The sequence below is a fragment of the Vigna unguiculata genome, chromosome 6 (genome assembly GCF_004118075.2).
Source record: "Vigna unguiculata cultivar IT97K-499-35 chromosome 6, ASM411807v1, whole genome shotgun sequence".
NCBI lineage: Eukaryota > Viridiplantae > Streptophyta > Magnoliopsida > Fabales > Fabaceae > Vigna > Vigna unguiculata.
This window is the reverse complement of record NC_040284.1, coordinates 19,500,483-19,521,878: the sequence shown is the minus strand read 5'-3', so window position 1 is coordinate 19,521,878 and position 21,396 is coordinate 19,500,483. Positions and strand designations below refer to the sequence as shown.

The following is a 21,396-nucleotide window of genomic DNA, read 5'->3' as shown; positions in this document are numbered from 1 at the left end:
ATTTAAAGATTAAATGAACATTTGTATAAATATAAATTAGAAGTATATTGGTAAATTGAAAAATGGAAATAATAACTATCCTGTGTTCGTTGGGCCTGAAACTTGTAAGCCCAAACCTATACGTTGCTTGCCAATTCTTCTTGCACTTCCATGATTTCAATCTGTCCCTCCATATATGAATGAAATGTCCAATTTACCCTAAATGAAAGAAAATAATATAAACGAAAGTGTGAAATAATTAATTTATGTTTATATTCTCAACTTCATCGTTTTTTTTCTTATTCTTCTACACCTGTCATGCACTTCCTTTGTAAGTTCTTTCATTCGAGCACTAAATATATTTTAAATTGTAGAATTTATAATACATTTTTTTTAATTTTTTGTATTTTGAAATACACAATTCATAATATAAAAAAAATTTATATTAACATAATTCATTATACATTTTTATTTTATATTCTGGATTGTATAATATAAAATAAATTTCATAATATAAATTTGTATTCTGAATTTTACATTAAAAAAATACAAAAATATTAATGTTTAACGTTCTAAATTATACAATTTAAAATGACCTAGATTACCCACTCCAAAAATAGAAAATCTTAAGTCAAGAAATAGATTTGGAATATTTATACTTATGCGAGTGCAAATTGAAATTATAGGGGTACAGAAAAAACTACCCTAAAACTTGAATCTCACATTTGATACAATCAATCTGTAAAAAAAAAAAAAAAATCAAAGTTAGACACACACAAACATATATCCATTTTAAGACGTTTTTACAAATTTTTAAAAGTGAAAAACAAAAAATTGTTAGGAAAGTTAAAATAAATTAATCAGTTAAGAATATGAATTCAGACAAGTTATATGAATAAAGCTTTAAATTTAGTTTATGAAAATAAATATTTCATTTTCTTTTAGAATAATTCTTACATCAAACTTATTCAGATATTGTAAACCCCTTTTTATAGTTATATTCTTGGGTCTGGCCTTTTCGTAGGCCCAAGGCCAGCCCAACAGTAGGACTCCCATATCCTTTCTGTTTCCTCATTTCTCTTTTCTCTCTGCCTGGGTTTTTAGAAACAGAGCTCCCTCTTGTCTCCCTCTACGAAGCAAAGTTCTGCTAGGGCACGTATCATCTTCCATCTCCAAGCTAGCCTAACCCATCTGGTACTCTTGGTAAGTCAAACTCTAAAGCTTTAGTTTAATTCTTCCCCTTTTCTTCGTTGTTGAGCGCTTTGGGTATATTAGGGTTCGATCTCCTAACCCCGTTTTGGTCTGGATCTTCATGTTTCAGCTCTACTATTGTTCTTGTAGCTGCGATACCCCATAGCTAGGGTTGGTTGCTTTTGGTACTCCAAAACAGAGGTAAGGGAAGCTAGTTTTCTTTGTCTTTCGTTGTGGGTGCTCGTTTTCCCTTCTGTTGTTGCATAAAATGAGTTGGAAAATGTCTGTGCTTGTGTGAAAATCAAAAGTATGATGTTTGGTTTGTTTGTTCTGGGTTGCATGCGCGGAACAATGGGGGAGAACTGGTATTCTCGCCCAGGCGAGCTCGTCTCGCCTAAGCGAGAATAGCAGAGGCTCGCCCAAGATTCTGCCTCGAGCACTCGCCTAGGCGACCAGTTCGCGTTTTGAGCGACGCCCTGTCTCGCTCAGGCGAGAAGGCCTCGCCTGAGCGAGAGTTCGTGAAATCCCCCTGTTGCATGTCTCCCCTGGGCGAGAGCCCGCTGTTTGAGTAAGGCCAGTCCCTCGCCTAAGCGAGTTCGTGAGTGTGTGTACTGTTTTACTAACTATTTGGATGATTTGTTACACGTATGGTCTGGATTATTCTTCCTAAATATGATGTACGTGAATATGCTTGGGTGTTTGGATTTTCTGAACGAGATTGGTATGTTTGGTATGAGTGATGGCATGAATTGCACATGATTATTGGGTGAAATAAGAATTGGATGTATGAAATGAAAGTGGTGGTTGTGGTATGAGAGACAGGAAATGTGTATGTGATAGGCGTAATTCCATGAGTCTCATGGGGAGACCTCATGGTGGTGTGTAGTGTATATATTAAGATATGGATTCAAGTAACTATCGCATCCCTAAACTCTAAAGGGTCAGTGAGTCTCAGGTAGAGCAAACTGACCCAAATGGTGAGAGTAGCGGGAGACCTTAGTCTTTGGCAGGATAATGGCCTTAGATGCTTGAAGGTTAACCTTGTGTGTGGTAGGGTGAAACCCATTGGCAATGGCTCTGCAGAGCAGTAGAGGCCACCACAAGTGCAAGCGTCCGATGAATCCCATCTTAGTATATGTATCCGGATAATTGAGTCATAGTGTCTTGCTTGTTTGCCATAACATGACTTATGTGTCTCTGTGTTGTATGTCTGGGAATGTTTATGTACTTGTTCTTTTACACTATGATAAGTTTCAAATTACACTAGCTTACCCTTGTATTTTGTGTATGTTTCTGTTGTGTTTTCTCTTTTGCGATGATCACCATTGGTGGGAGCATATGAGAATACTTCTGGAGGTAGGCCTGATGGTGGTAACAGTGCAGCCTAGTGGGCCCATTGGTATGGCTTTCGAAGAAGTTCTATGGCCCTAGTGCCTTGTAATTCCATGCTCTTAGAGCATTTCTTTTGCACAACTGTTAAACTTTAGGTTTGTTTTTGTTTATGGCAGTGTTGTATGCCCAGGTCTCTCTCTAAGTACTCCTATGGATGACTGTTAAAGTACATTCTTTAACCCTTGTTTCTTCTGTCAGCTTTACTCCTTAATATTATAACTATGCGATATTTTATTTTAGTAGATTAATCTATTTAAATAGGATGTCACAGATATACCTTAGTTTCAACTAATTTGGAATTGGAATAGTCCATTATGAACTATAAACCTAGTTATTTTTGGACAATATTTAGAATATTTAGAATTGTTTCTAAACTTGGAAATTGATTATTTCGTTAATTGAATAACCCCTCAGTTTTTTTCTAAACAATAAATTATATAAAATAAACTTTAAACCATTAGAGTTTAGGTAATGGATAATTTAAATAATATATATAAGTTATTAAGTTTAATCCTTTTACTTTTATATATATATATATATATATATATAAATGTTTTGACGCTCCTTATATATTTCATTTACTGAGTTAAAAAATATTAAATTAACAGTTTTAAGATGCCAAATTTGAACAGTTATTTACCCCTTAAAAATATTCATTAATGCCAACATAAAAGTTAATCGCACCCTATAATTCAAGGTAAAATTTTTTGTTATAATATTTTTCATCCTTCACATCCATGTGGGTAGAACAAGTGTGGAATTTTTCATTGAGAAATATGAAAAGAGGCACATAAATATAAATATAAAAGGATTAGCAATAGAATGGAACATTTACATTGATTAATTAGCATGCGTGAATGAATGATCATAACATATGAATATGCATCCTAGTGTGCAATATTTCCAATGCCAAATGGACCCAAATCAATCATCAAAAACAACAATTTCTATTTCACACATTCCTTTTCTTTTTCTTTTCTACCAACAAAGGATTAGGGTTTGTTTATTTGGTTCCAATTATATTACTATTTGGCATTACATGAGATTGTGTGATGCATTTTTCAATCCACCTTTTCTCCACTCATCAAGCTAAGCTAAGGGTGGTCAACTACAAACAACATCAACTTTTTTCTTAATTCACAAAATTTATTTCATAATTATATATAGGGTTAAACATGTTTTGATCCCTCAAGTTTAAGTAAAATTTGGAATTAGTCCCTCTTCAAAAATTTTGACCAATTTAGTTCTTCATTTTTAAAAATGCCTGAATTTAGTCCTTTTAACAAAATTATGGTAAGTTTATCTGACTTTTCAAGCGCATTTCATAATAGTATTTAAATTGTTTACACCGCTTGACACATTTTTGCTTCAATGTTAACTCAAATATTATCATAAAATACGTTTAAAATGTCAAATAAACCTAACAGAATTTGGTAAGAAGGACAAAATTCACATATTTCTAAAGATAAATGACTAAATTGGTATAAACTTTTAAAGATGAACTAATTCCAAAATTCACTAAAACTTGAAGAATCAAAAACATATTTAACCCTTATAAATATAATTATTTCATTCTTACAAACCGACTTATAAGATGAAAATTGTATCTTTTTCTATAGTGTAAATTAGTTTTATCTTTAATTGATGTGGAATACCCAACACACTCCTTGCACCAAAGCAAATACATATGGATTATAAGAATAGATATTAACAGACAATCTAATAACAGATAATACGTTAAATTTAATAAATCTTGTTAGGATAAACTTTAACCATATTAGTAAGTGAGTTTAAATCTAAAATCCATCTTTTCAAATTGACTCGTAAAATGAAATTATCTTTATTTATATATTATAAATTGATTTTATCTTTAGTTGATATAAGATTTATATATATTATTAATCTTCGTGTAAATGTAATTGCAAATATTGTTTTAGAAAAAAAAATCATTACCACTCAAACTAATAACTATTTAGAGTTTTACAAGAAAAACATATTTTACATTGCATGAATACATTAGGAAATACTTTATTTAAAAATTTAAGAAAGTATTTTAGCATAATCTCTCAAATTGTTTCACCTAGTAATTGGATAAATCAAACACAAGAGAAAATGAAAAAGCACACATACCAAGAAAATGTTTTCATGATTAGTAATGATCCATTTGTAATTCAGGTCTTTTTGACAAAGAAGAAAGTCTAAGATCACTAATACTAACATGCATGCTTGTAGGTGAAGTTTCTTCCATCTTTAACCAACCAACCTAAAAGAAAGGCTACGAAAGTGAATCAACAAAATAATGAGAGAAAGAGAAACGATAAGGTCCCCTCTGTGTGGTCCACTAAATGGGGGTGCAAAATGTAAAACCACCAAAAGCACAAAGGCAACATCCTCAATCATTTTCATTACAGGGATCCAACCTTCACCTTTTGCCTCTTATTTTATTTTTAAAATCCAAAAAAAAAACAATGCAAATAAGTACTGTTCTGGTATATCCAATAAAGTCTCACATCGTTTAGGAGTCGAGGTCAAACGAAGTTTAAATACTTCTACCTCCCTCCACCCTCTGAGACGCCTTTTAAGGATAAAATCATGACAAAGCTCAAACGCTCTAAAGCGGACCATTCATCGGAAACGCGATAGTCATTCCTAATGATGCTTGCCGGATGAACTTGGGTTAGAATTGGAACATTGAAGCCCACTGTGGATAATAATATTCAATTTATAGATATAATTTCATGTAATGATATATTTAAGTGTAGTCTAAATTTAACATTAAATAGAAATGAAAAAAGAAATAATAACTTATAAGAAAGGAAACTACATGTTATAAGTGGTTTAATTCCTTTGGATTCTAATAATATTTTATTGATATTATATCTTTTCCGTGAATTCTTTACTCAAAAGACCACTTAAATAATACATACATTATAATATATAATAGAATAAATCGATTATTAAACAAATTATAAAAATAAAATTTTAAAATCTACATTATCTTTTTATATTATGTGCATTTCTTGTCAACCTTTGTGTTTCTTTTTTTTGTTATCTTTCATTTCTCTTCCAAACATGAAAGCAAATCACATCGCATGAAAAGAAAAAGAAAAAAAGAAGAAGAAAATAAACAATGAATCATATTTTGTTCTTAAGAAACCAACAATTGATTGATCGAAATCAGTGCTAATTAAGCATGTTGATTAATCCACAGTCAAAAGATCGTTTATTTTCTTCTTTTAGCAGTCCCTTTTACTGTTTAATTAACCAATTTTTAATTAGATTTATGTCCTTTTCATCAACATAACGCTGATTTTTGGTTCTCTGTCTTTTTTTTTTTTTACTTTTTTTTCAACTCTATAAATTATAATGTAATCGGTGCACTGATTAACTAACACATTGGTTGTTTATTAAATGCATTTTCTTGGTTTTGGTCATAATAAATCTTGGTAAAATTATTATTATTTAAGATTGTGTGACAAGTGTACTTCTTCACTGATAACGTTGTAGTGTAAATAAGTATTATATTTGCATTTTTTTAATTTACTTTCTTATTATCTCATAAATTAATTAGTCACTTACGTGATCTCATTAATAAAAAAAATTATATTTTTGTCAATTTTGTTTCGAATTTTTTTAGAAAATACTTATAAATTTGGTATGAAAAAAATTGTTGCTAATTTTGTTGTAAAATATTTTGTATAAAACACTTTTCACAATAAATTTTGTAGAAAATACTTACGGATTTTATAATTTTGTAGGAAATAATTACCCACAAAATAATTATCTGCCAATTCAGATCCTTAGAAAAAATAACAGGAAAAATTTTTTGCTTGTAAATTATTTTAATAAATTTACAAAATTTTTTTTATGTAATATGAGAATTTTTAGTAATGTCTTAAGTGTCAGTATAAAATTAAAAGATAATGTAATTCTACACCCTTGATAAACTAAGTCACGGGAGTTATATTGTAGTATAATTAATAGTTTGAATCTCAATTACTAATTATATATTATGTTAATTAAATAAATAATTTAAAGGATGAGAGCTTTCTATATCTACATAAATTATATTCAATTTATTAAGAGTCATTTTTTTAGTAAAAAGTACCTGTTCTCTGAGAAAATAATGTAAAGTAATTTCACAACAGTCTAAGAAGTTAATTAAAGTCCGTAAGAAACATATAAATGAAATACACTTACCAAACTATTCTAAATTATATCAAAAAAACTTCGGGCAAATCTTTATATTTTGTGAGAAATACTATATTAATTAAGAAAACTATGTTGGTGTACCAATATTACAATAATGCATAAATGTATTTCTTAATGAAGTTTGAGGATTACTTATAAGTGATTTTTTTATAAGATTGATTTAGCGTAGATGTTGTATTTGTTGTCCCTTAGCATAATTAGTTTAGTTAAAGAAACAAATTGAAAATTTGTTATAGATAAAATTGATAATTTGATGAATCAATCGTAAATTGTGTTTTTTTATAGTAGATTTAATTTAAGGATATAATCAAATTCTCATGAAAGAAAATGAGGTATAAAAGACAACTTAAATATGAACATTATAAGTATGTTTCGTCACCTAGAGTGACTAAGGCTCTAGTTGTATTCATTAACTTCATGAATAAGATTTTAAAATAATATTTAGATAAGTTTATTGTCTTTATAAATGACATACTTGTCTATTATTATGAAAATCACAAATAACTTAAATCGCATGGAAATAATTTTGGGTGTTTTTGAAGTAGAAATAGTTACATGCTAAATTAAATTTTGGTTGTCAAAAGTAAAATTCTTTAGATATGTTGCATAAGTTCAAGGAATTTGTGTATATCATACTAAAGTGTAAGCAAAATTGCAATAAGAATATTTAAAGTTACGTTTGACTAGATATTACTTAAGATTCACAAATGAATTTTCAAAGATAATAGTCCTTTTGACTTAGTTAACTTGAAGTGATATCTTTTAAATGATCGAAAGGAGTGAACAAAGTTTTTTTGGAATTAAATAAATCCTAACTAGTTCTTCAAATCTAATCATCACGAAGTTAAGAACATTCTATAAAGTTTTTTGCAAACATCATATCAAGGTATGAGAAGTATGTTCGTGCAAGTAAAGAGAATTGTAATTTGTGACTAATGCTTACAAACAATTGAAGAGTCATGAAACAAATTGTTTATGATTTAAAACTTACTACTATGGTTTTGATTTTGAAAATGTGAAGACATTATCTTTATGGAGTTTATTTTTATATTTTTAGTGATCACATGAGACTAAAGTACCTCTTTGAAAAGAATAAATGAAATAAAGAAGACTGATGAAACTCATAAAAAATTACAATTTTTAAATTATGAGTAATCAAGAAAGGCTAATTTGGTAATTGGTGCTTTAAGCAACAAGACCATTAAAATATTTTCATTTATATTAAAATAGATAGAAGATTGATTGAGTAGTTCAAATATATGAATATGTGAATAAGATGATCTTATTAGTTATGGTATATTGTAATGATTTTCTTGACATAATTAAGGAAAACAATTAGTAGATTCAATTTTCATGCGCATTAAGAAATTTTTTGGTGTTGATCACGTGCATGATTTCTTTTTGGGTGCAGATGATATTTATACAAGATTGTAAATTAAAGATATTGAATTTGGAATAAAACAATATTACGATGTACGCTTGAACAAGACTAAAACGTATACAAATCTAAATAAATATTACGATATACAAATAAATGTGACTTAATTTGTAGCTTTTCACTCATTTTATCAGAAAATTAGGATTGAACATCAAAGACCGAGAAGAATTTCGCAAGAGATAGAAATTCTATAATAGAAATGCATTAACATATTTATGAAATTTGTTATATATTTACTTAAATTTTTTAGAAGTCTCATGAATTCAGAATTTATGTGAATTGATAATAGATTAATGTCATTCTTCATCGGTAAATTGAAAATATTTATGCAAAAATTGGCTCAATTATATATAAAGTTGATAAATTTTGTTTAAGTTTTAAGTTGAAAAATATATGAGATTTTAAATTCTAATAATATACCAAGTCAAATAGATAATAAGGATAAATAAAAGTTAACAAAATAGCTGAATTTTCACTATTATCACATTTTAGTTATAGGTTACTTTAATTATTAAAGATCAACTTATAAATTAATGGAAAGATTAACACTCTAGAACATAAATTTATTGTATTTTGAATGCTGTAGTACGGAGAGACAACACCGAGTAGACAATAATATGGGTAGGAAGTGTGTTTTCAAGTCATTTATACACGACCTTATTGTCTTTTATTGTCTTTAATTTGTTATTTATTAATAGTAAATAATATTGTCGTTATACTCAATAATAAATAATATTAAAACTTACTTAATTTTGAATTTAATTCTTTGTTGCGTATAGTTATTTTTATACTGTAAATAAGATTATAAATTGTTTTATACTTGTTTTTTAAATTATTATTATTATACTGAAAAAAAATAACAGTTTGATTGAATTACCTTTTCTACAATATTTTGGTAAATAAAGGTAATGGTCCATTTGTTTTTCTCTATAATTTTATAAAAAAAAATGTAATAAAAGATTGTAAAACCTAAGATTATAAAATTGCGAATGAAGTCTACTTCAGTTGGTTAACATGTGCATTAATTATTGTAATTTTTTTTTTGTTACATATATAACATTATGTTCAATATTTTTTGTTAGAATTAAAATTTTTATCATCATCTAAGGTATATGAATTTATTTAAAATTGAGTGTCATCCAATTATAGATTATTGTATACGGTAAATAATCACTTTAAAAGTTTAATATATATATATATATATATATATATATATATATATATAAATTAAATTTGTTTCCATTTATTTTTGTACAAAATGTATTTTGATAAAATAACCAGACTTATGTTTTTTAAATGTTCATTTTAGTAACAGATTAAAGAGAAATGTCTGTTTCTTAAATAAATGAGCTTTTAAATTTGTTAATTTTCGGAAGAACTTTTGGTTCATTAATATTGAAATTTAGTTTATTGGGAATATTAAAATAGATATGACGGCAAGAATAGGTAGAATCTCCGTCAATTGACGCAGTCATTTGTCCTATATTAGTCTGAGAATGCCAATAACGACGTTTGAAAGTTTTCATGTGTTTCTGTTTTTTCTCTTCAGTTTCCACACTCACACATCCACACTACCATTGCACACAATAACCTTCTTCTTTCTTTCTAATGCTTATTCATCACACAAAAACCCTCTTTCCATTTCCTTAACCTCCTCATTCACCAAACTTAACTTTCTTGTTCTCAATCTTTCACTTCCCCAGGTAATTTTACTCTTCTTTCTGCAATCTCGTGCTTTTCTTTTAAATTTATCGATAAGGAAAACCCATTCATAATATAGTTGAGCAATGTGTATGAAGCTACCCACAATCAGGTAAGAATTGGTTTGCATCCAGGTAAGAATTGATCAGATGAAAAGTTTAGTTCTTGCTATGTGTATGAAGCTACCCACAATCAGTTTATTGATTCTGATATTATCATACATAGGAATTGTGTTGTGTATGAAACTTTTTGTATGCATACAATGCTATTATCATCTAATACAGTTTTCTTGGTTGATTATCAGAGAGATTGAGATGCCACAAGAGAGTTGCCAAAACTCATTTTTCACATCTCCTTCAAAGAGAGGATTGAAGGGTTTGGTGGTCACCACCATGAACAAGGAGGCTTCATGCACTGTCACAGAGGAAGGTTTCAATGATAATGAATTGGCACAGAGGAAGGCAGAGGAAGCAGGTATGCTTCTTTAATGTCACACACCATGCATGCCATTAATATCTAGTTATAATATAAATACAGTTGTGTAATAATGCAGTTTAATACCAAATTTGTAAATATAATTTTAGTTTAATCTTCATATATTATTACTGGTATGAGTTTTTTTTTCAATATCTCTCAATGGAATAATTTTATGTTTGTATTTTACGATAGTTAATATTTTTCAAGGACATGGGAGATCAAGATTGATTGATACTATACAGAACTTGTACACTCATAATCTGTCAAAAATGTTAATATTTCAAGTTGATTTACACTTTAGTGTTTTTTGTTTTGATAAATGTTAAAAATTTATTCTATTTTATCCCTTCATACTATTATCTTAAAGTGGTTACTTTTTTTTTGTTACTGTATAAAAACTTTAACATGGATCAATTTGAAATGGAGGGAATAATTCACTTTGCTGAAAGAGTTCATACCCTGAATTGGGAATAAGATTTTCTTCTCTTGGAAAACCTTATTGGAAGCAGCAAAAGGGTGCATACAACCTGCCAATTTGTGAAAGTAGGCATAACTTGAACAAAAATTGTTGCAAATATATGTGGTGTGTAGTTCCTCTTCCAGAAAAGAAAGAAAAAAAGAAAGAAGACAATAGCTCTTTGTGAAAAAGTAGATAATTGACAAAAGATGCTTGAGTTGAGGCACGTTTCTAGGTGTGATGTTTGTTTCTTATGACCCAATGAAAAGAAAAGAAGCAACATATCATTTGGTTATTTTAACAATTTCATTTTTTTTTTTCTTTTGTTTTTTGGTCAACCAAATTATTACTTGGACCCCTTTACTTAACAAAAGCAGAAAAAGCAATGTTAAAAAACAAAAAGCTAGGTTTATATGTTAAACAAAGTGTGGGTGGCTAGAAAAGAAAAAGAATGAGATGTAGCAAGAGATTGATGATGAAGAATAGTGTGTGGGGGTAAGTGTTTGTACTAAAATGGATCAGCACCCCACCACTCAATTAAGGTGTAGGACTGTGCCCTTGTCCCTAAGGGGTCGGGTCCAAAATTTGTGCCACCAAGTATCTTATAACCTAAAGGGTTGTATTAAGATATTATCATTATGATTTGTTATTTTATTATTGATTAGAAGATATATTTTTAATCTTTTTATGGACATAATTATGATCATAGTCCCTAACTATGATTTTAGAGCATAATGTTAAGCATTAACGATTATCAAGACCCTATATCTAAGCAAGGAGCAACATCTAAGCAAGGAGCACCATAAATTCGTAACATTTAAAATGCCACTTTGCTGTTACTAATCATTGTTAGTGTCTTTGTTTTTCTACCTAACTTCTAATAACAGTCCCTTAACTTTTTTGTTTGATGATTTTGACATAATACAACCATTCTCTATGTTTTTGGTGACTTCCTATTACACCTTTCACATAGTTCAATCTTTTTGGTGATCTTATTTTGTGATGAAAATGGTTTGGTTTTTGTTGAATGGTGGAAGCTCGGAGAAGATACAAAGCAACAGAATGGCTACGCCAAATGGACAATGTTGCATCATTGTCTCTCACTGCAACACCCTCTGAAGAAGACTTTTGCCTTGCCCTACGCAATGGTCTCATTCTCTGCAATGTCCTCAACAAAGTCAACCCTGGTGCTGTTCTCAAGGTCCACTTTTCCATTTTCCAAAACTTTATAATTTCCTGTTGTTTATAAATATAAGTTTAACTGAAAAAATACAATTTTTTAATATAAAAAATTATTAGTATCTATAAATTATGCGGGACAAACAAGACATTAATCATTTCGAGAAGCTATTTCTGGAACATATTTCATGTATTATGGAAAACTCTTTCCATAATACACTTCATGTAAGAGGAAGGCATTACATGCTTTCCAGAAAGTTTATTTTGGAAATTTCATTCCAGAAAACATATTCAAGAATAAATTTCATGAGTTTTGAAAATTTTGTTTCGAAAATCATATTTCAAAAATTTTATTTCGAAAATTTTGTTGTAAATATTTTATTCCTAAAAGTATGAAAAGCTTGTTTTGGAAAGCTCTTGGAATATGTACTTTTCTAGAAAAAAAATGGTCATTTTGAAAATTTGAAGGGGTGTACAAAGAAATTATGGGGGTGTAGGAAGTAAAAACCTAGTTTTCAAAGTCTTAATTTGGTGACAATTTCTTTATTTGGTTGTTTTGTGTATTGGGCTGGATAGGTGGTGGAGAATCCTGGGCTTGCTGTTCAATGTGCAGAGGGTGCGGCCCACTCAGCAATTCAGTATTTTGAGAACATGAGGAATTTCTTAGAGGCTGTTAAGGAGATGCAGCTTCTCACATTTGAAGCATCTGATTTGGAGAAGGTTTGGCCTTTGGATTTTCTATTTATTTTTGTTCCATTCTCTTTTTAATCATTCAAATATGGAATTATTTTTGTGATAAATAATTAAAAAAATAATTATAAATAAATTTGTTAATAATTAATAAAATATTTTTCTTTTTGTTCGTAGAAAAAATAATAAAATTGGAAGTACATGCGCACTGTATTGTTTAGACCTATTGTTGAATTCTTTTGCTAAATGAATTACTTTTTAGGGGAATTAGATTTTAAATTTTTACATTTGCAACTGATAAGAAACTATCTTGGACATAACTTCTATAATAGTTACTACTGGAAATGCATTTTTAATAACAATAAAAAATATAATAATAATAATTATTATTATTATTATAATAAAAATAAGCATCCAAATATAAAAATAAAATTATAATAAAATATATAGAAAATAGTTAAAAATAATTTGTTTTTTGTTAGGTGTTATAATTATACAATAATATTTTCAAACCTGATATAATTGGTTAACAAATTAGAAAAACTATACAAAAAATTAAAACATTGGTTAACAAATATTAGGATAAAAAAAGTAAAAATGGTAAAAAAAAATTGTGAAAAAATATGAAAATGATAAAATGGGCAATATTTTATAATATTATAATTATAAAGTATATGAGGAAAATTATTATTGATTTCAGTTTATTTTTATGTAAATAATTAAATCAATCAAATAAGTTATATCAATAATAATAAAATTGCTAGTAAAATATGTTAAAAAATAATATAAAAAAATAAAAAATACTTTTTATTAACAGATATATATTATATAAATTAATTAAAAAATTTATTTATAATATGTAGTTAGACGATAGAATAAAGAAGTATATATTGGCCGATAAATTTTAATTAAACTCTCAGATTGAATGAATTTGATCTGGTTTAACTAATATAGCCAATATTTTGGTATTATATAAAAATTATTTAATGAAAATAAAATATGTTTAATATTTTTTAAAATAAAAAGTATTCATAATTTTTTTGTACTGCATAAAACTAATTAAAAAAATTATAGGAGGACTAAAAATAATTTATATTCATTATTAAAATTCTTAGTGTAATCCATCTATATTTGAAAATGGTTTCTAAACTTTACACACTCATACATGTACATATACATATATATATATATATATATATATATATATATATATATATATATATATATATATTTTTTTTTTTTTGAATTGATTATGTACATTTTTATGTATTTTTGAGTATTTTCATGCAAGATATTTACTTTTTTCATTTTTAATTTTAAAATATCCGGGAAATAGTAATCATATGCTTGTCACTCTTATTTTATGTATAATGCTAAATTAATTAAAACTTAAAAAGTAAGCACAATTCCATTCAAATTCAACCAAATTTGGGTTTTTTTCTTTACAAAATTTTTTAAATATCATAAAATCAATTTAAATTTTATATGTTTCTAAACAAAACAATTTTGGCAAATGAAACCAATGCTAGATAGATTGTTCAGAACACATCTTGCCATTTTTTTTTCTATTGAAGATGATACCATGTATCCCTCTTAGATTTGATCTGTTTGTTGATTTTGACACTACTTTTGAGTTTTCTGTTGAAAGAGGGTTTGTGTTTTAAAACTTGAAAATGTAGGGAGGTTCATCCAATAAAGTTGTGGACTGCATTCTATGTTTGAAGGGGTTTTATGAATGGAAGTTATCTGGTGGGGTTGGTGTGTGGAGGTATGGTGGAACTGTGAGGATCACTTCCTTTCCAAAGAAGTCTCCTTCCTCCATAGTTGGCAGTGAAAGTGCTGATGAATCATTAGATGAGTCAGAGTCATCACAGTATGAACAACTGCTAGAATTTCTTCAATTATCTGAAGAGTTCTTGATTGAGGAAAGCAGAACTGCCAATGCTTTGGCTTTCCTTTATGATCACTTTGGACTCAGACTTCTTCAGGCTTACCTTAGAGAGGCCAATGGGATTGAAGATCTTCCTCTGAATGCAATGGTCGGTAAGATCCTTTCCAGTTTGTTGTACTGCTGTAACTTCTTTTCTAATTTTTACAAAACGTGTTTCTGAGAAGATTAATATATGAATATTATAAAAAGAGTATGTTACTCACTAAGCTAAGCATGAGAATCTCTTAGATAATCTAGAATTAACATATATAAATGGAACAAATCTTAGATAATCTGCATAAAGATTTTCTTTTCTTTATGCAGTCTTATCTGTGATATGGATTATAATTTGTAGGTAATTGATACCTTACTCAGCAAGGTAGTCAAGGATTTCTCATCTTTGCTTGTTTCTCAAGGCACTCAGGTACTCCATAGTTTAATTTTTGTATGCAACTTATATTTGTTTCCAAACTTCACAATTGCCATTCATTTGACATTTTCCTTTTCGTTCTAATGGTTTACCAAAGTACACTTCTCAACAATTCTTTGCAGCTTGGACTTTTCTTGAAGAAAATATTGAAAGGTGACATGGGTTGTCTCTCAAAGAGAGAGTTCATAGAAACCATCTCACTATATCTTAACCAAAGAAGTAGCTTGGCATCAAATGACTTCTCCAAATTCTGCAATTGTGGTGGAAAACGTGATAGTATTCGACAAAATGGCAACTATTCTGCAAAATATGCTGAAGTAATCAACACTCAACAGAAACAACTTGAGGTATAAATTGGATCATAGGAGTTATTGCTATTGTTAGTTGTTTACTTTTACATATGAGTTTGGATTAGCTGTTCAGCACAGTGTGCTAAGGTTTTCATCCGGCTTCAGGGTATGAAGTACTTTTTTGAAGAAACAAAATTGGAGGTCAAACAAATTCAATCAGAGTGGGAAGAAGAACTGAGTAGGCTAGGTAACATCTAAGAGTTGGTTTTCATTGAATATCTTGTTTGTAGAAGTGTTTTAATAACATGATAATATTTGGACTGACTTGAGTTCTATTACTTAGAGGATCATATCAAAAGCCTTGAAGTGGCCTCCACTTCCTACCACAAAGTTTTGGAGGAGAACCGCCTTCTTTACAATGAAGTACAAGACCTTAAAGGTGCATAAGAATCCGGGTTCCTAACAATGAGTTTCATGGATCAACTTATTAAAATTTGATTAATAAATTTCTGTTTTGCAGGAGCCATTAGGGTTTATTGTAGAGTGAGGCCATTCTTACCAGGACAATCAAATGGGCAGTCTACGGTGGACTATATTGGAGAAAATGGAGATATGATGATCATAAATCCCCTTAAGCATGGAAAAGATGCTAGACGAGTATTTTCATTCGATAAGGTTTTTGGAACAACCGTAACACAAGGTAGTTTAAGGGTTTAGGCAATATAATACAATAAAATATCCAATTGAGGCATTGTGTTTATGTTTAATATTCCTACAGAGAGGGTTTAGGGTCAATTTAAACCTATGAAATGACTCTTAAGATGAGGATTTCCCTCACTTGTATATATTGTATTTTGACATTATCTTTACTAGATGTGGGACTTGATTCTCCTCTTGGTATGTGGATAACAGGGTGAGTGACCTTTTTAATGGATCGAGGACAGACTTCATATTATTTTTAATATTAGGGCAACTGACCAATTTGATCCTTAAATGAGAGACATTGTCAATTTAGTCCATAAAAGAAGGAAAAATCTGCTTTGATCCTTGAATGTGTTTAATTAAAAATTCAAATTGATCCCTAATACTATAGCCTAATGACAAAATAGTCTCTAATTTATTGTTAAATTGGTTTTTAAAATTATATTTTAATAACAAAATAGTCACACAAATCTTATCAATGTTCGATTCCTCAGACAGGTTCGGATTGAAGAGACTCATTATCTCTTTATTATTGTTTATAAATTGAGCACTGTCTCTTTGTGAAATTGAAATACTTGCAGGAAAGTTCTTTCTCCTGTTTAATGTTCAGTCAGTAAAATCTTTCCTTGATTCATCATAAACTTATGGTTTTCTTACTAATAAATTGCGTTTCTTACAGTTTTTGTCATGTACTTGTTTGATGCTTTTCATGATGTTTTTTATGTCATGTGCAGAACAAATTTATGCTGACACTCAGCCCTTGATCAGATCCGTTCTAGATGGTTATAATGTATGCATCTTTGCATACGGGCAGACTGGTTCAGGGAAAACATACACAATGGTATGAGACACTTATAGTAGTCCTAGTTATTTTACATAATGTTGATTCATTAAACTAAAGTAATGTATCTTGAATTAATTGGCTATTATTGACTGTTGTTTACACAAAAGGTAACACAATGTATGTGGTTCTAAACTTACTACCATTGGCTTTCTTTTCATGGGGTATCCATGTATTATTTACCAATCATATGCTTTTCCTTCTACTTCAGTGTTTTATGGTACATGTTTAGACACCATCACACGATTTGTTGAGTTTAAAGACTCTAGTAATACTAGTTCAAACCTTGGTTTGGAGCCATTTCTCTTGAAAACTTCCTTATTTGAAACTTTACTCAACCTCTAACTTAACAGCTTTCTTACAAATTTTAATTTCATATCTTGTTTTTTGTCAACATAAATTGATAAAATGTCCATTTTATAGACCTTGGAACTATAGCTACATCAGAAAACAACCAGGTCTATAATAAGTTCAATTACGAAACATTTTCGTGTTCCATCATTTTTTTTTATCATGCCTATTAATGTGATCAACTTGCTTGTGCAGAGTGGCCCTGATCTTACAACAGAAGAGACATGGGGTGTAAACTACAGGGCTTTGGGTGATTTATTTCATATATCAAAGGAAAGGTCTGATTCCATAAAGTATGAAGTTTTCGTTCAGATGATTGAAATATACAATGAACAAGTGAGAGATTTGCTAGTCAGTGATGGCTCTAACAGAAGATATCCTTTAAGCAGTGTCCTATCATAATTTTTTCTTTCAGCAAGGCAGTTCAAACTCTTAATTTTATACAGATATTACCAATGAAATTTATGTAGTTATTTCAGTTCCTTAACAAGATATACATTAGACATTCGAAACAATTCTCAAATGAATGGCATCAATGTGCCTGATGCATTTTTAGTTCCTGTTACCTGTACTCAAGATGTTCTAGACTTGATGAGAATTGGTCAGAAGAACCGTGCCGTGGGTGCTACAGCTCTAAATGAGAGAAGCAGTCGTTCCCATAGGTAAAGTGACATCTTCATGAACATAGATGAGTACCAACAACCACGAAATATATTTAACCATGTTCTTACTTTTTGCAGTGTTTTGACTGTTCATGTTAGAGGAAGGGAGTTAGTTTCCAACTCCATTCTAAGAGGTTGTCTCCATCTGGTTGATTTGGCTGGAAGTGAGAGGGTTGACAAATCTGAGGCAGTTGGTGAGAGACTAAAGGAAGCTCAACATATAAATAGATCACTTTCTGCACTTGGCGATGTCATCTCTGCCTTGGCACAGAAGAGTCCACATATCCCTTACAGAAATAGCAAGCTCACACAAGTGTTACAAGATTCTTTAGGTAACATTTTGCCATGTAATTTTTTCCCATTTGATGCAAGTTACCAATAATAATAGGTTATAGCAGCACTAAGATTTGGAATTTTTTCCATTTCTCTTATGACAACCATAATGTTATAATAGGTGTTACTACTATTTGACCACTATGTGTACAATCTTTCTTTAGGGACCAGGTTGTCAGATTAGGCTGATAAGTGAATAGAAATTTAAATGCTGGTATTACTTTGGTTATTGCCATTGTTGTTTGCTAGCTTTGAATTTCTGCAAAATTAACTTGAGATATGTGTTTCTTTTCTTTTACCAATAGGAGGGCATGCAAAAACATTGATGTTTGTTCATATAAATCCTGAACTTAATGCTTTTGGAGAGACAATTAGCACACTAAAGTTTGCTGAGAGGGTTTCATCCATTGAACTTGGGGCTGCTCAATCTAACAAAGAAACTGGTGAAATCCGAGAACTAAAGGAAGAGGTTTGCGTTTTAGTCACAAGTAGTGCAATTTTGAATGTAACATGCACAACATATGTAAACGGTTCTTTATTTTTTTAGATATCAAATCTCAAATTGGCATTGGAGAGGAAGGAAGCAGAACTTGAGCAGTGGAAGGCTGGGAATGCTAGAAACGCCATTGATTCTCAAAAACCAAGAGCTGTTTCACCTTTTCAATTACCAAAATATGGTGCCAGTGGCAACACCAAGCATGAAACTGGTCAAAGACTTATGGATGATAGAAGCTTGGAGGTAGTTAAATAAAATATGTAAATATGCATTTGGACATTGTGCCATGTTGATGCAGATTCATATATGCTCTTACTTAATTTGAACTTCTTTTTTCAGTCTAGAAGTTGCTCTTCAGGTAAGCAAAGAAGGTCAAGGTTTCCCTCAACATTAATGGAGAAGGACTCTATGCCAAAAATGTCTTTTCTGACTGAAGAAAAGTTAGTGAGCTCAGTGAAGGGAAGATCACCATCTCCTCCAGTGAGAAGATCACAATCCAATGATAGAGGGACAGTCATTAAAAGCAAAGTAAAAACTGAAACAATGGACAACCAACCAATATTAAAGCATCCATTTCCAGCTGCTAACAAATCCCTTGTCACAATGCCAGTGGTTGCATCCACTGACAATAACACAAGAATGTATGTGAGTTCACAAGAGACAGTAAAGCATGAAAACATTTCGGAAACTATCTTCAACCTCCAGAAGTTCAACTATAAGAAAGTTCATCAAGAACATGAAGAGGAACAATTCAAGCAAGCACTTAGTGCAGTAAGACAAGGTGGTATCAGAAAAAGCAAGGTTGAGAGTAAGGCTAAGGCCAAGCCTAATCAACTATCACCCTTCAAGATTCAAAAGCCTGATTTGACCTCACCATTCATTCCTGACATGGAATTTGCTAGTGAAAGTAATGTTGAGACACCTCCAAAGAATGATTACTCTGAGGCTGAAAATGATCTTAGATTTATGGAGTCTGCTGTCCACGGTGCTTTAAATCTCAAAAAGATACGTCAGAACTTTGCAAGGAATTTTCAGAACCTTGAATCAAGGTATGGCTAACAGTAGGGTGTGTTTGGATCAACTTAAGACATACTTCATCTTGAGTTTACATGATGTTTGCAAATGTTGAAACATGATTCCAAACTTTTTAAAAAACGCTTAGAAAAAATAATGCAAAAGAAAATTTGTGTTAGGCTTTTCTAAAAAATAACTTCTAACTTGCTTAGTTAATTCTAACTTATTAAAGAACAGTTTTTACTTTTTCTTATTTTTATTTATTATAACTATCAGAAGTAGCTTTTTGCATCAACACTGCTTTGATGACTAAAGCTATTTTGGTAATTTCACACTCAAAATCAATTTGACTACAGTATCCAAACAATATTTTGTGTCAAAATCAATTTTCTGCTCTTTTTTACCACAGAACAAGCATGTTACTACAAACTCATGTTGATTCAAGATTAGTTTTACAAATGCATATGCAAAAATATTAGCATTACTGGTATTGATAATAGAACCTTTTTGTCCACATGCAGAGGAATTGTTCAAGCAGGAGAACATTTATTGGCTAGCAAAGTTGAAAACAAAGTTTTGAATGGTTCAGCCAGCAATCTTAAAGAAGGAAGCAATACATCCACGCCTGAATTTAGAAGAAGCAGATCTACCCCACGTGGAAAGTTTTTTGGTTTATCTTGAGGTTTTCATGTTACACAGTGAGCATTTTTTTTATAGTATTTTTTTTTTGTACAGGAACTACAATCAATGTTTGAGTTCCTCACACACACAATTCTATACAAACTGAGGTTTTGAGGTTAATATGTATGTGCCACTCATCCCTTGTATTTGAGCATGTTTTTGTAATTTGAAGCTTGGTATATCAATACATATTTCTGAGTCACTGAGTTTTCTTGTGTACATGTTTTTGTTGAATATTCTTTTTAATTAAGGTATTTACAAAATTCTCTAAAGACCTTTTCAGTTGATGTGTTTAGTGCTATTTCACTTTATTTTTATTCTTTTTTTTTTGTAGAAGTATGTAATATTTTATTTGGGTCCAATAAAATTCTTATTATTAGGGAGAGATGTTATACAATTTTTGGAGGATGAAATAAATTTAAAATTCTTAGAGTGATAATCCAAAATTCTCTTTCTAGTGAAAAAATGAGTGTCTAATGTATTTCTTTAAGATTAATGTATAAGACTTAAATTCATGTAAACACTATATTTTAATTGATTAAAGATTCATTTAATTTAATTACTTTTTTAATATGCTTAATGATTTTATGAGTTTGACGGCCTTTAACTTGTTTAATATGAGTTTGTCTAATTTGAATTAATACTTGGAATAAGTTAATTCTAACTAGAGAATTTTCAAACTCTTAATCTCTGATGATAATTGATTGTTATAATTGTCATAAAAGACTAAGATTATAATAAATTAATTTAATTTCAGTTTCTTAAAGAATTAAGATTTGAATATACGAAGTATTGGTGATTTTATTTTATTTATTTATTTATTTTTATCTATTTAAGAGTATAGGAAACAGATATGAAATAATTATTCTAAAATGTAATTATTATTATTATTATTATTATTATAATATGTGATAAAATATGACACGTTCACAAATTTTGTTCAAGATTCT

General features: G+C 29.6%; 1 protein-coding gene across 1 annotated transcript; it reads left to right on the top strand.

Moving 5' to 3' along the window:
* The first annotated feature begins 9,737 nt into the window (after nt 1-9,737).
* On the top strand, nt 9,738-20,648 carry LOC114186560 (kinesin-like protein KIN-14F). Its single transcript, XM_028074499.1, has 18 exons — nt 9,738-9,915; nt 10,218-10,387; nt 11,885-12,048; nt 12,603-12,746; nt 14,396-14,755; nt 15,002-15,070; nt 15,199-15,423; nt 15,532-15,613; nt 15,710-15,805; nt 15,887-16,066; nt 16,803-16,909; nt 17,456-17,634; nt 17,758-17,922; nt 18,001-18,254; nt 18,561-18,724; nt 18,803-18,994; nt 19,091-19,800; nt 20,287-20,648. The coding sequence occupies exons 2-18, from the start codon at nt 10,228-10,230 to the stop codon at nt 20,444-20,446; spliced, it is 3,411 nt and encodes a 1,136-aa protein (XP_027930300.1). The 5' UTR covers nt 9,738-9,915; nt 10,218-10,227; the 3' UTR covers nt 20,447-20,648.
* The last annotated feature ends 748 nt before the right edge of the window (nt 20,649-21,396 follow it).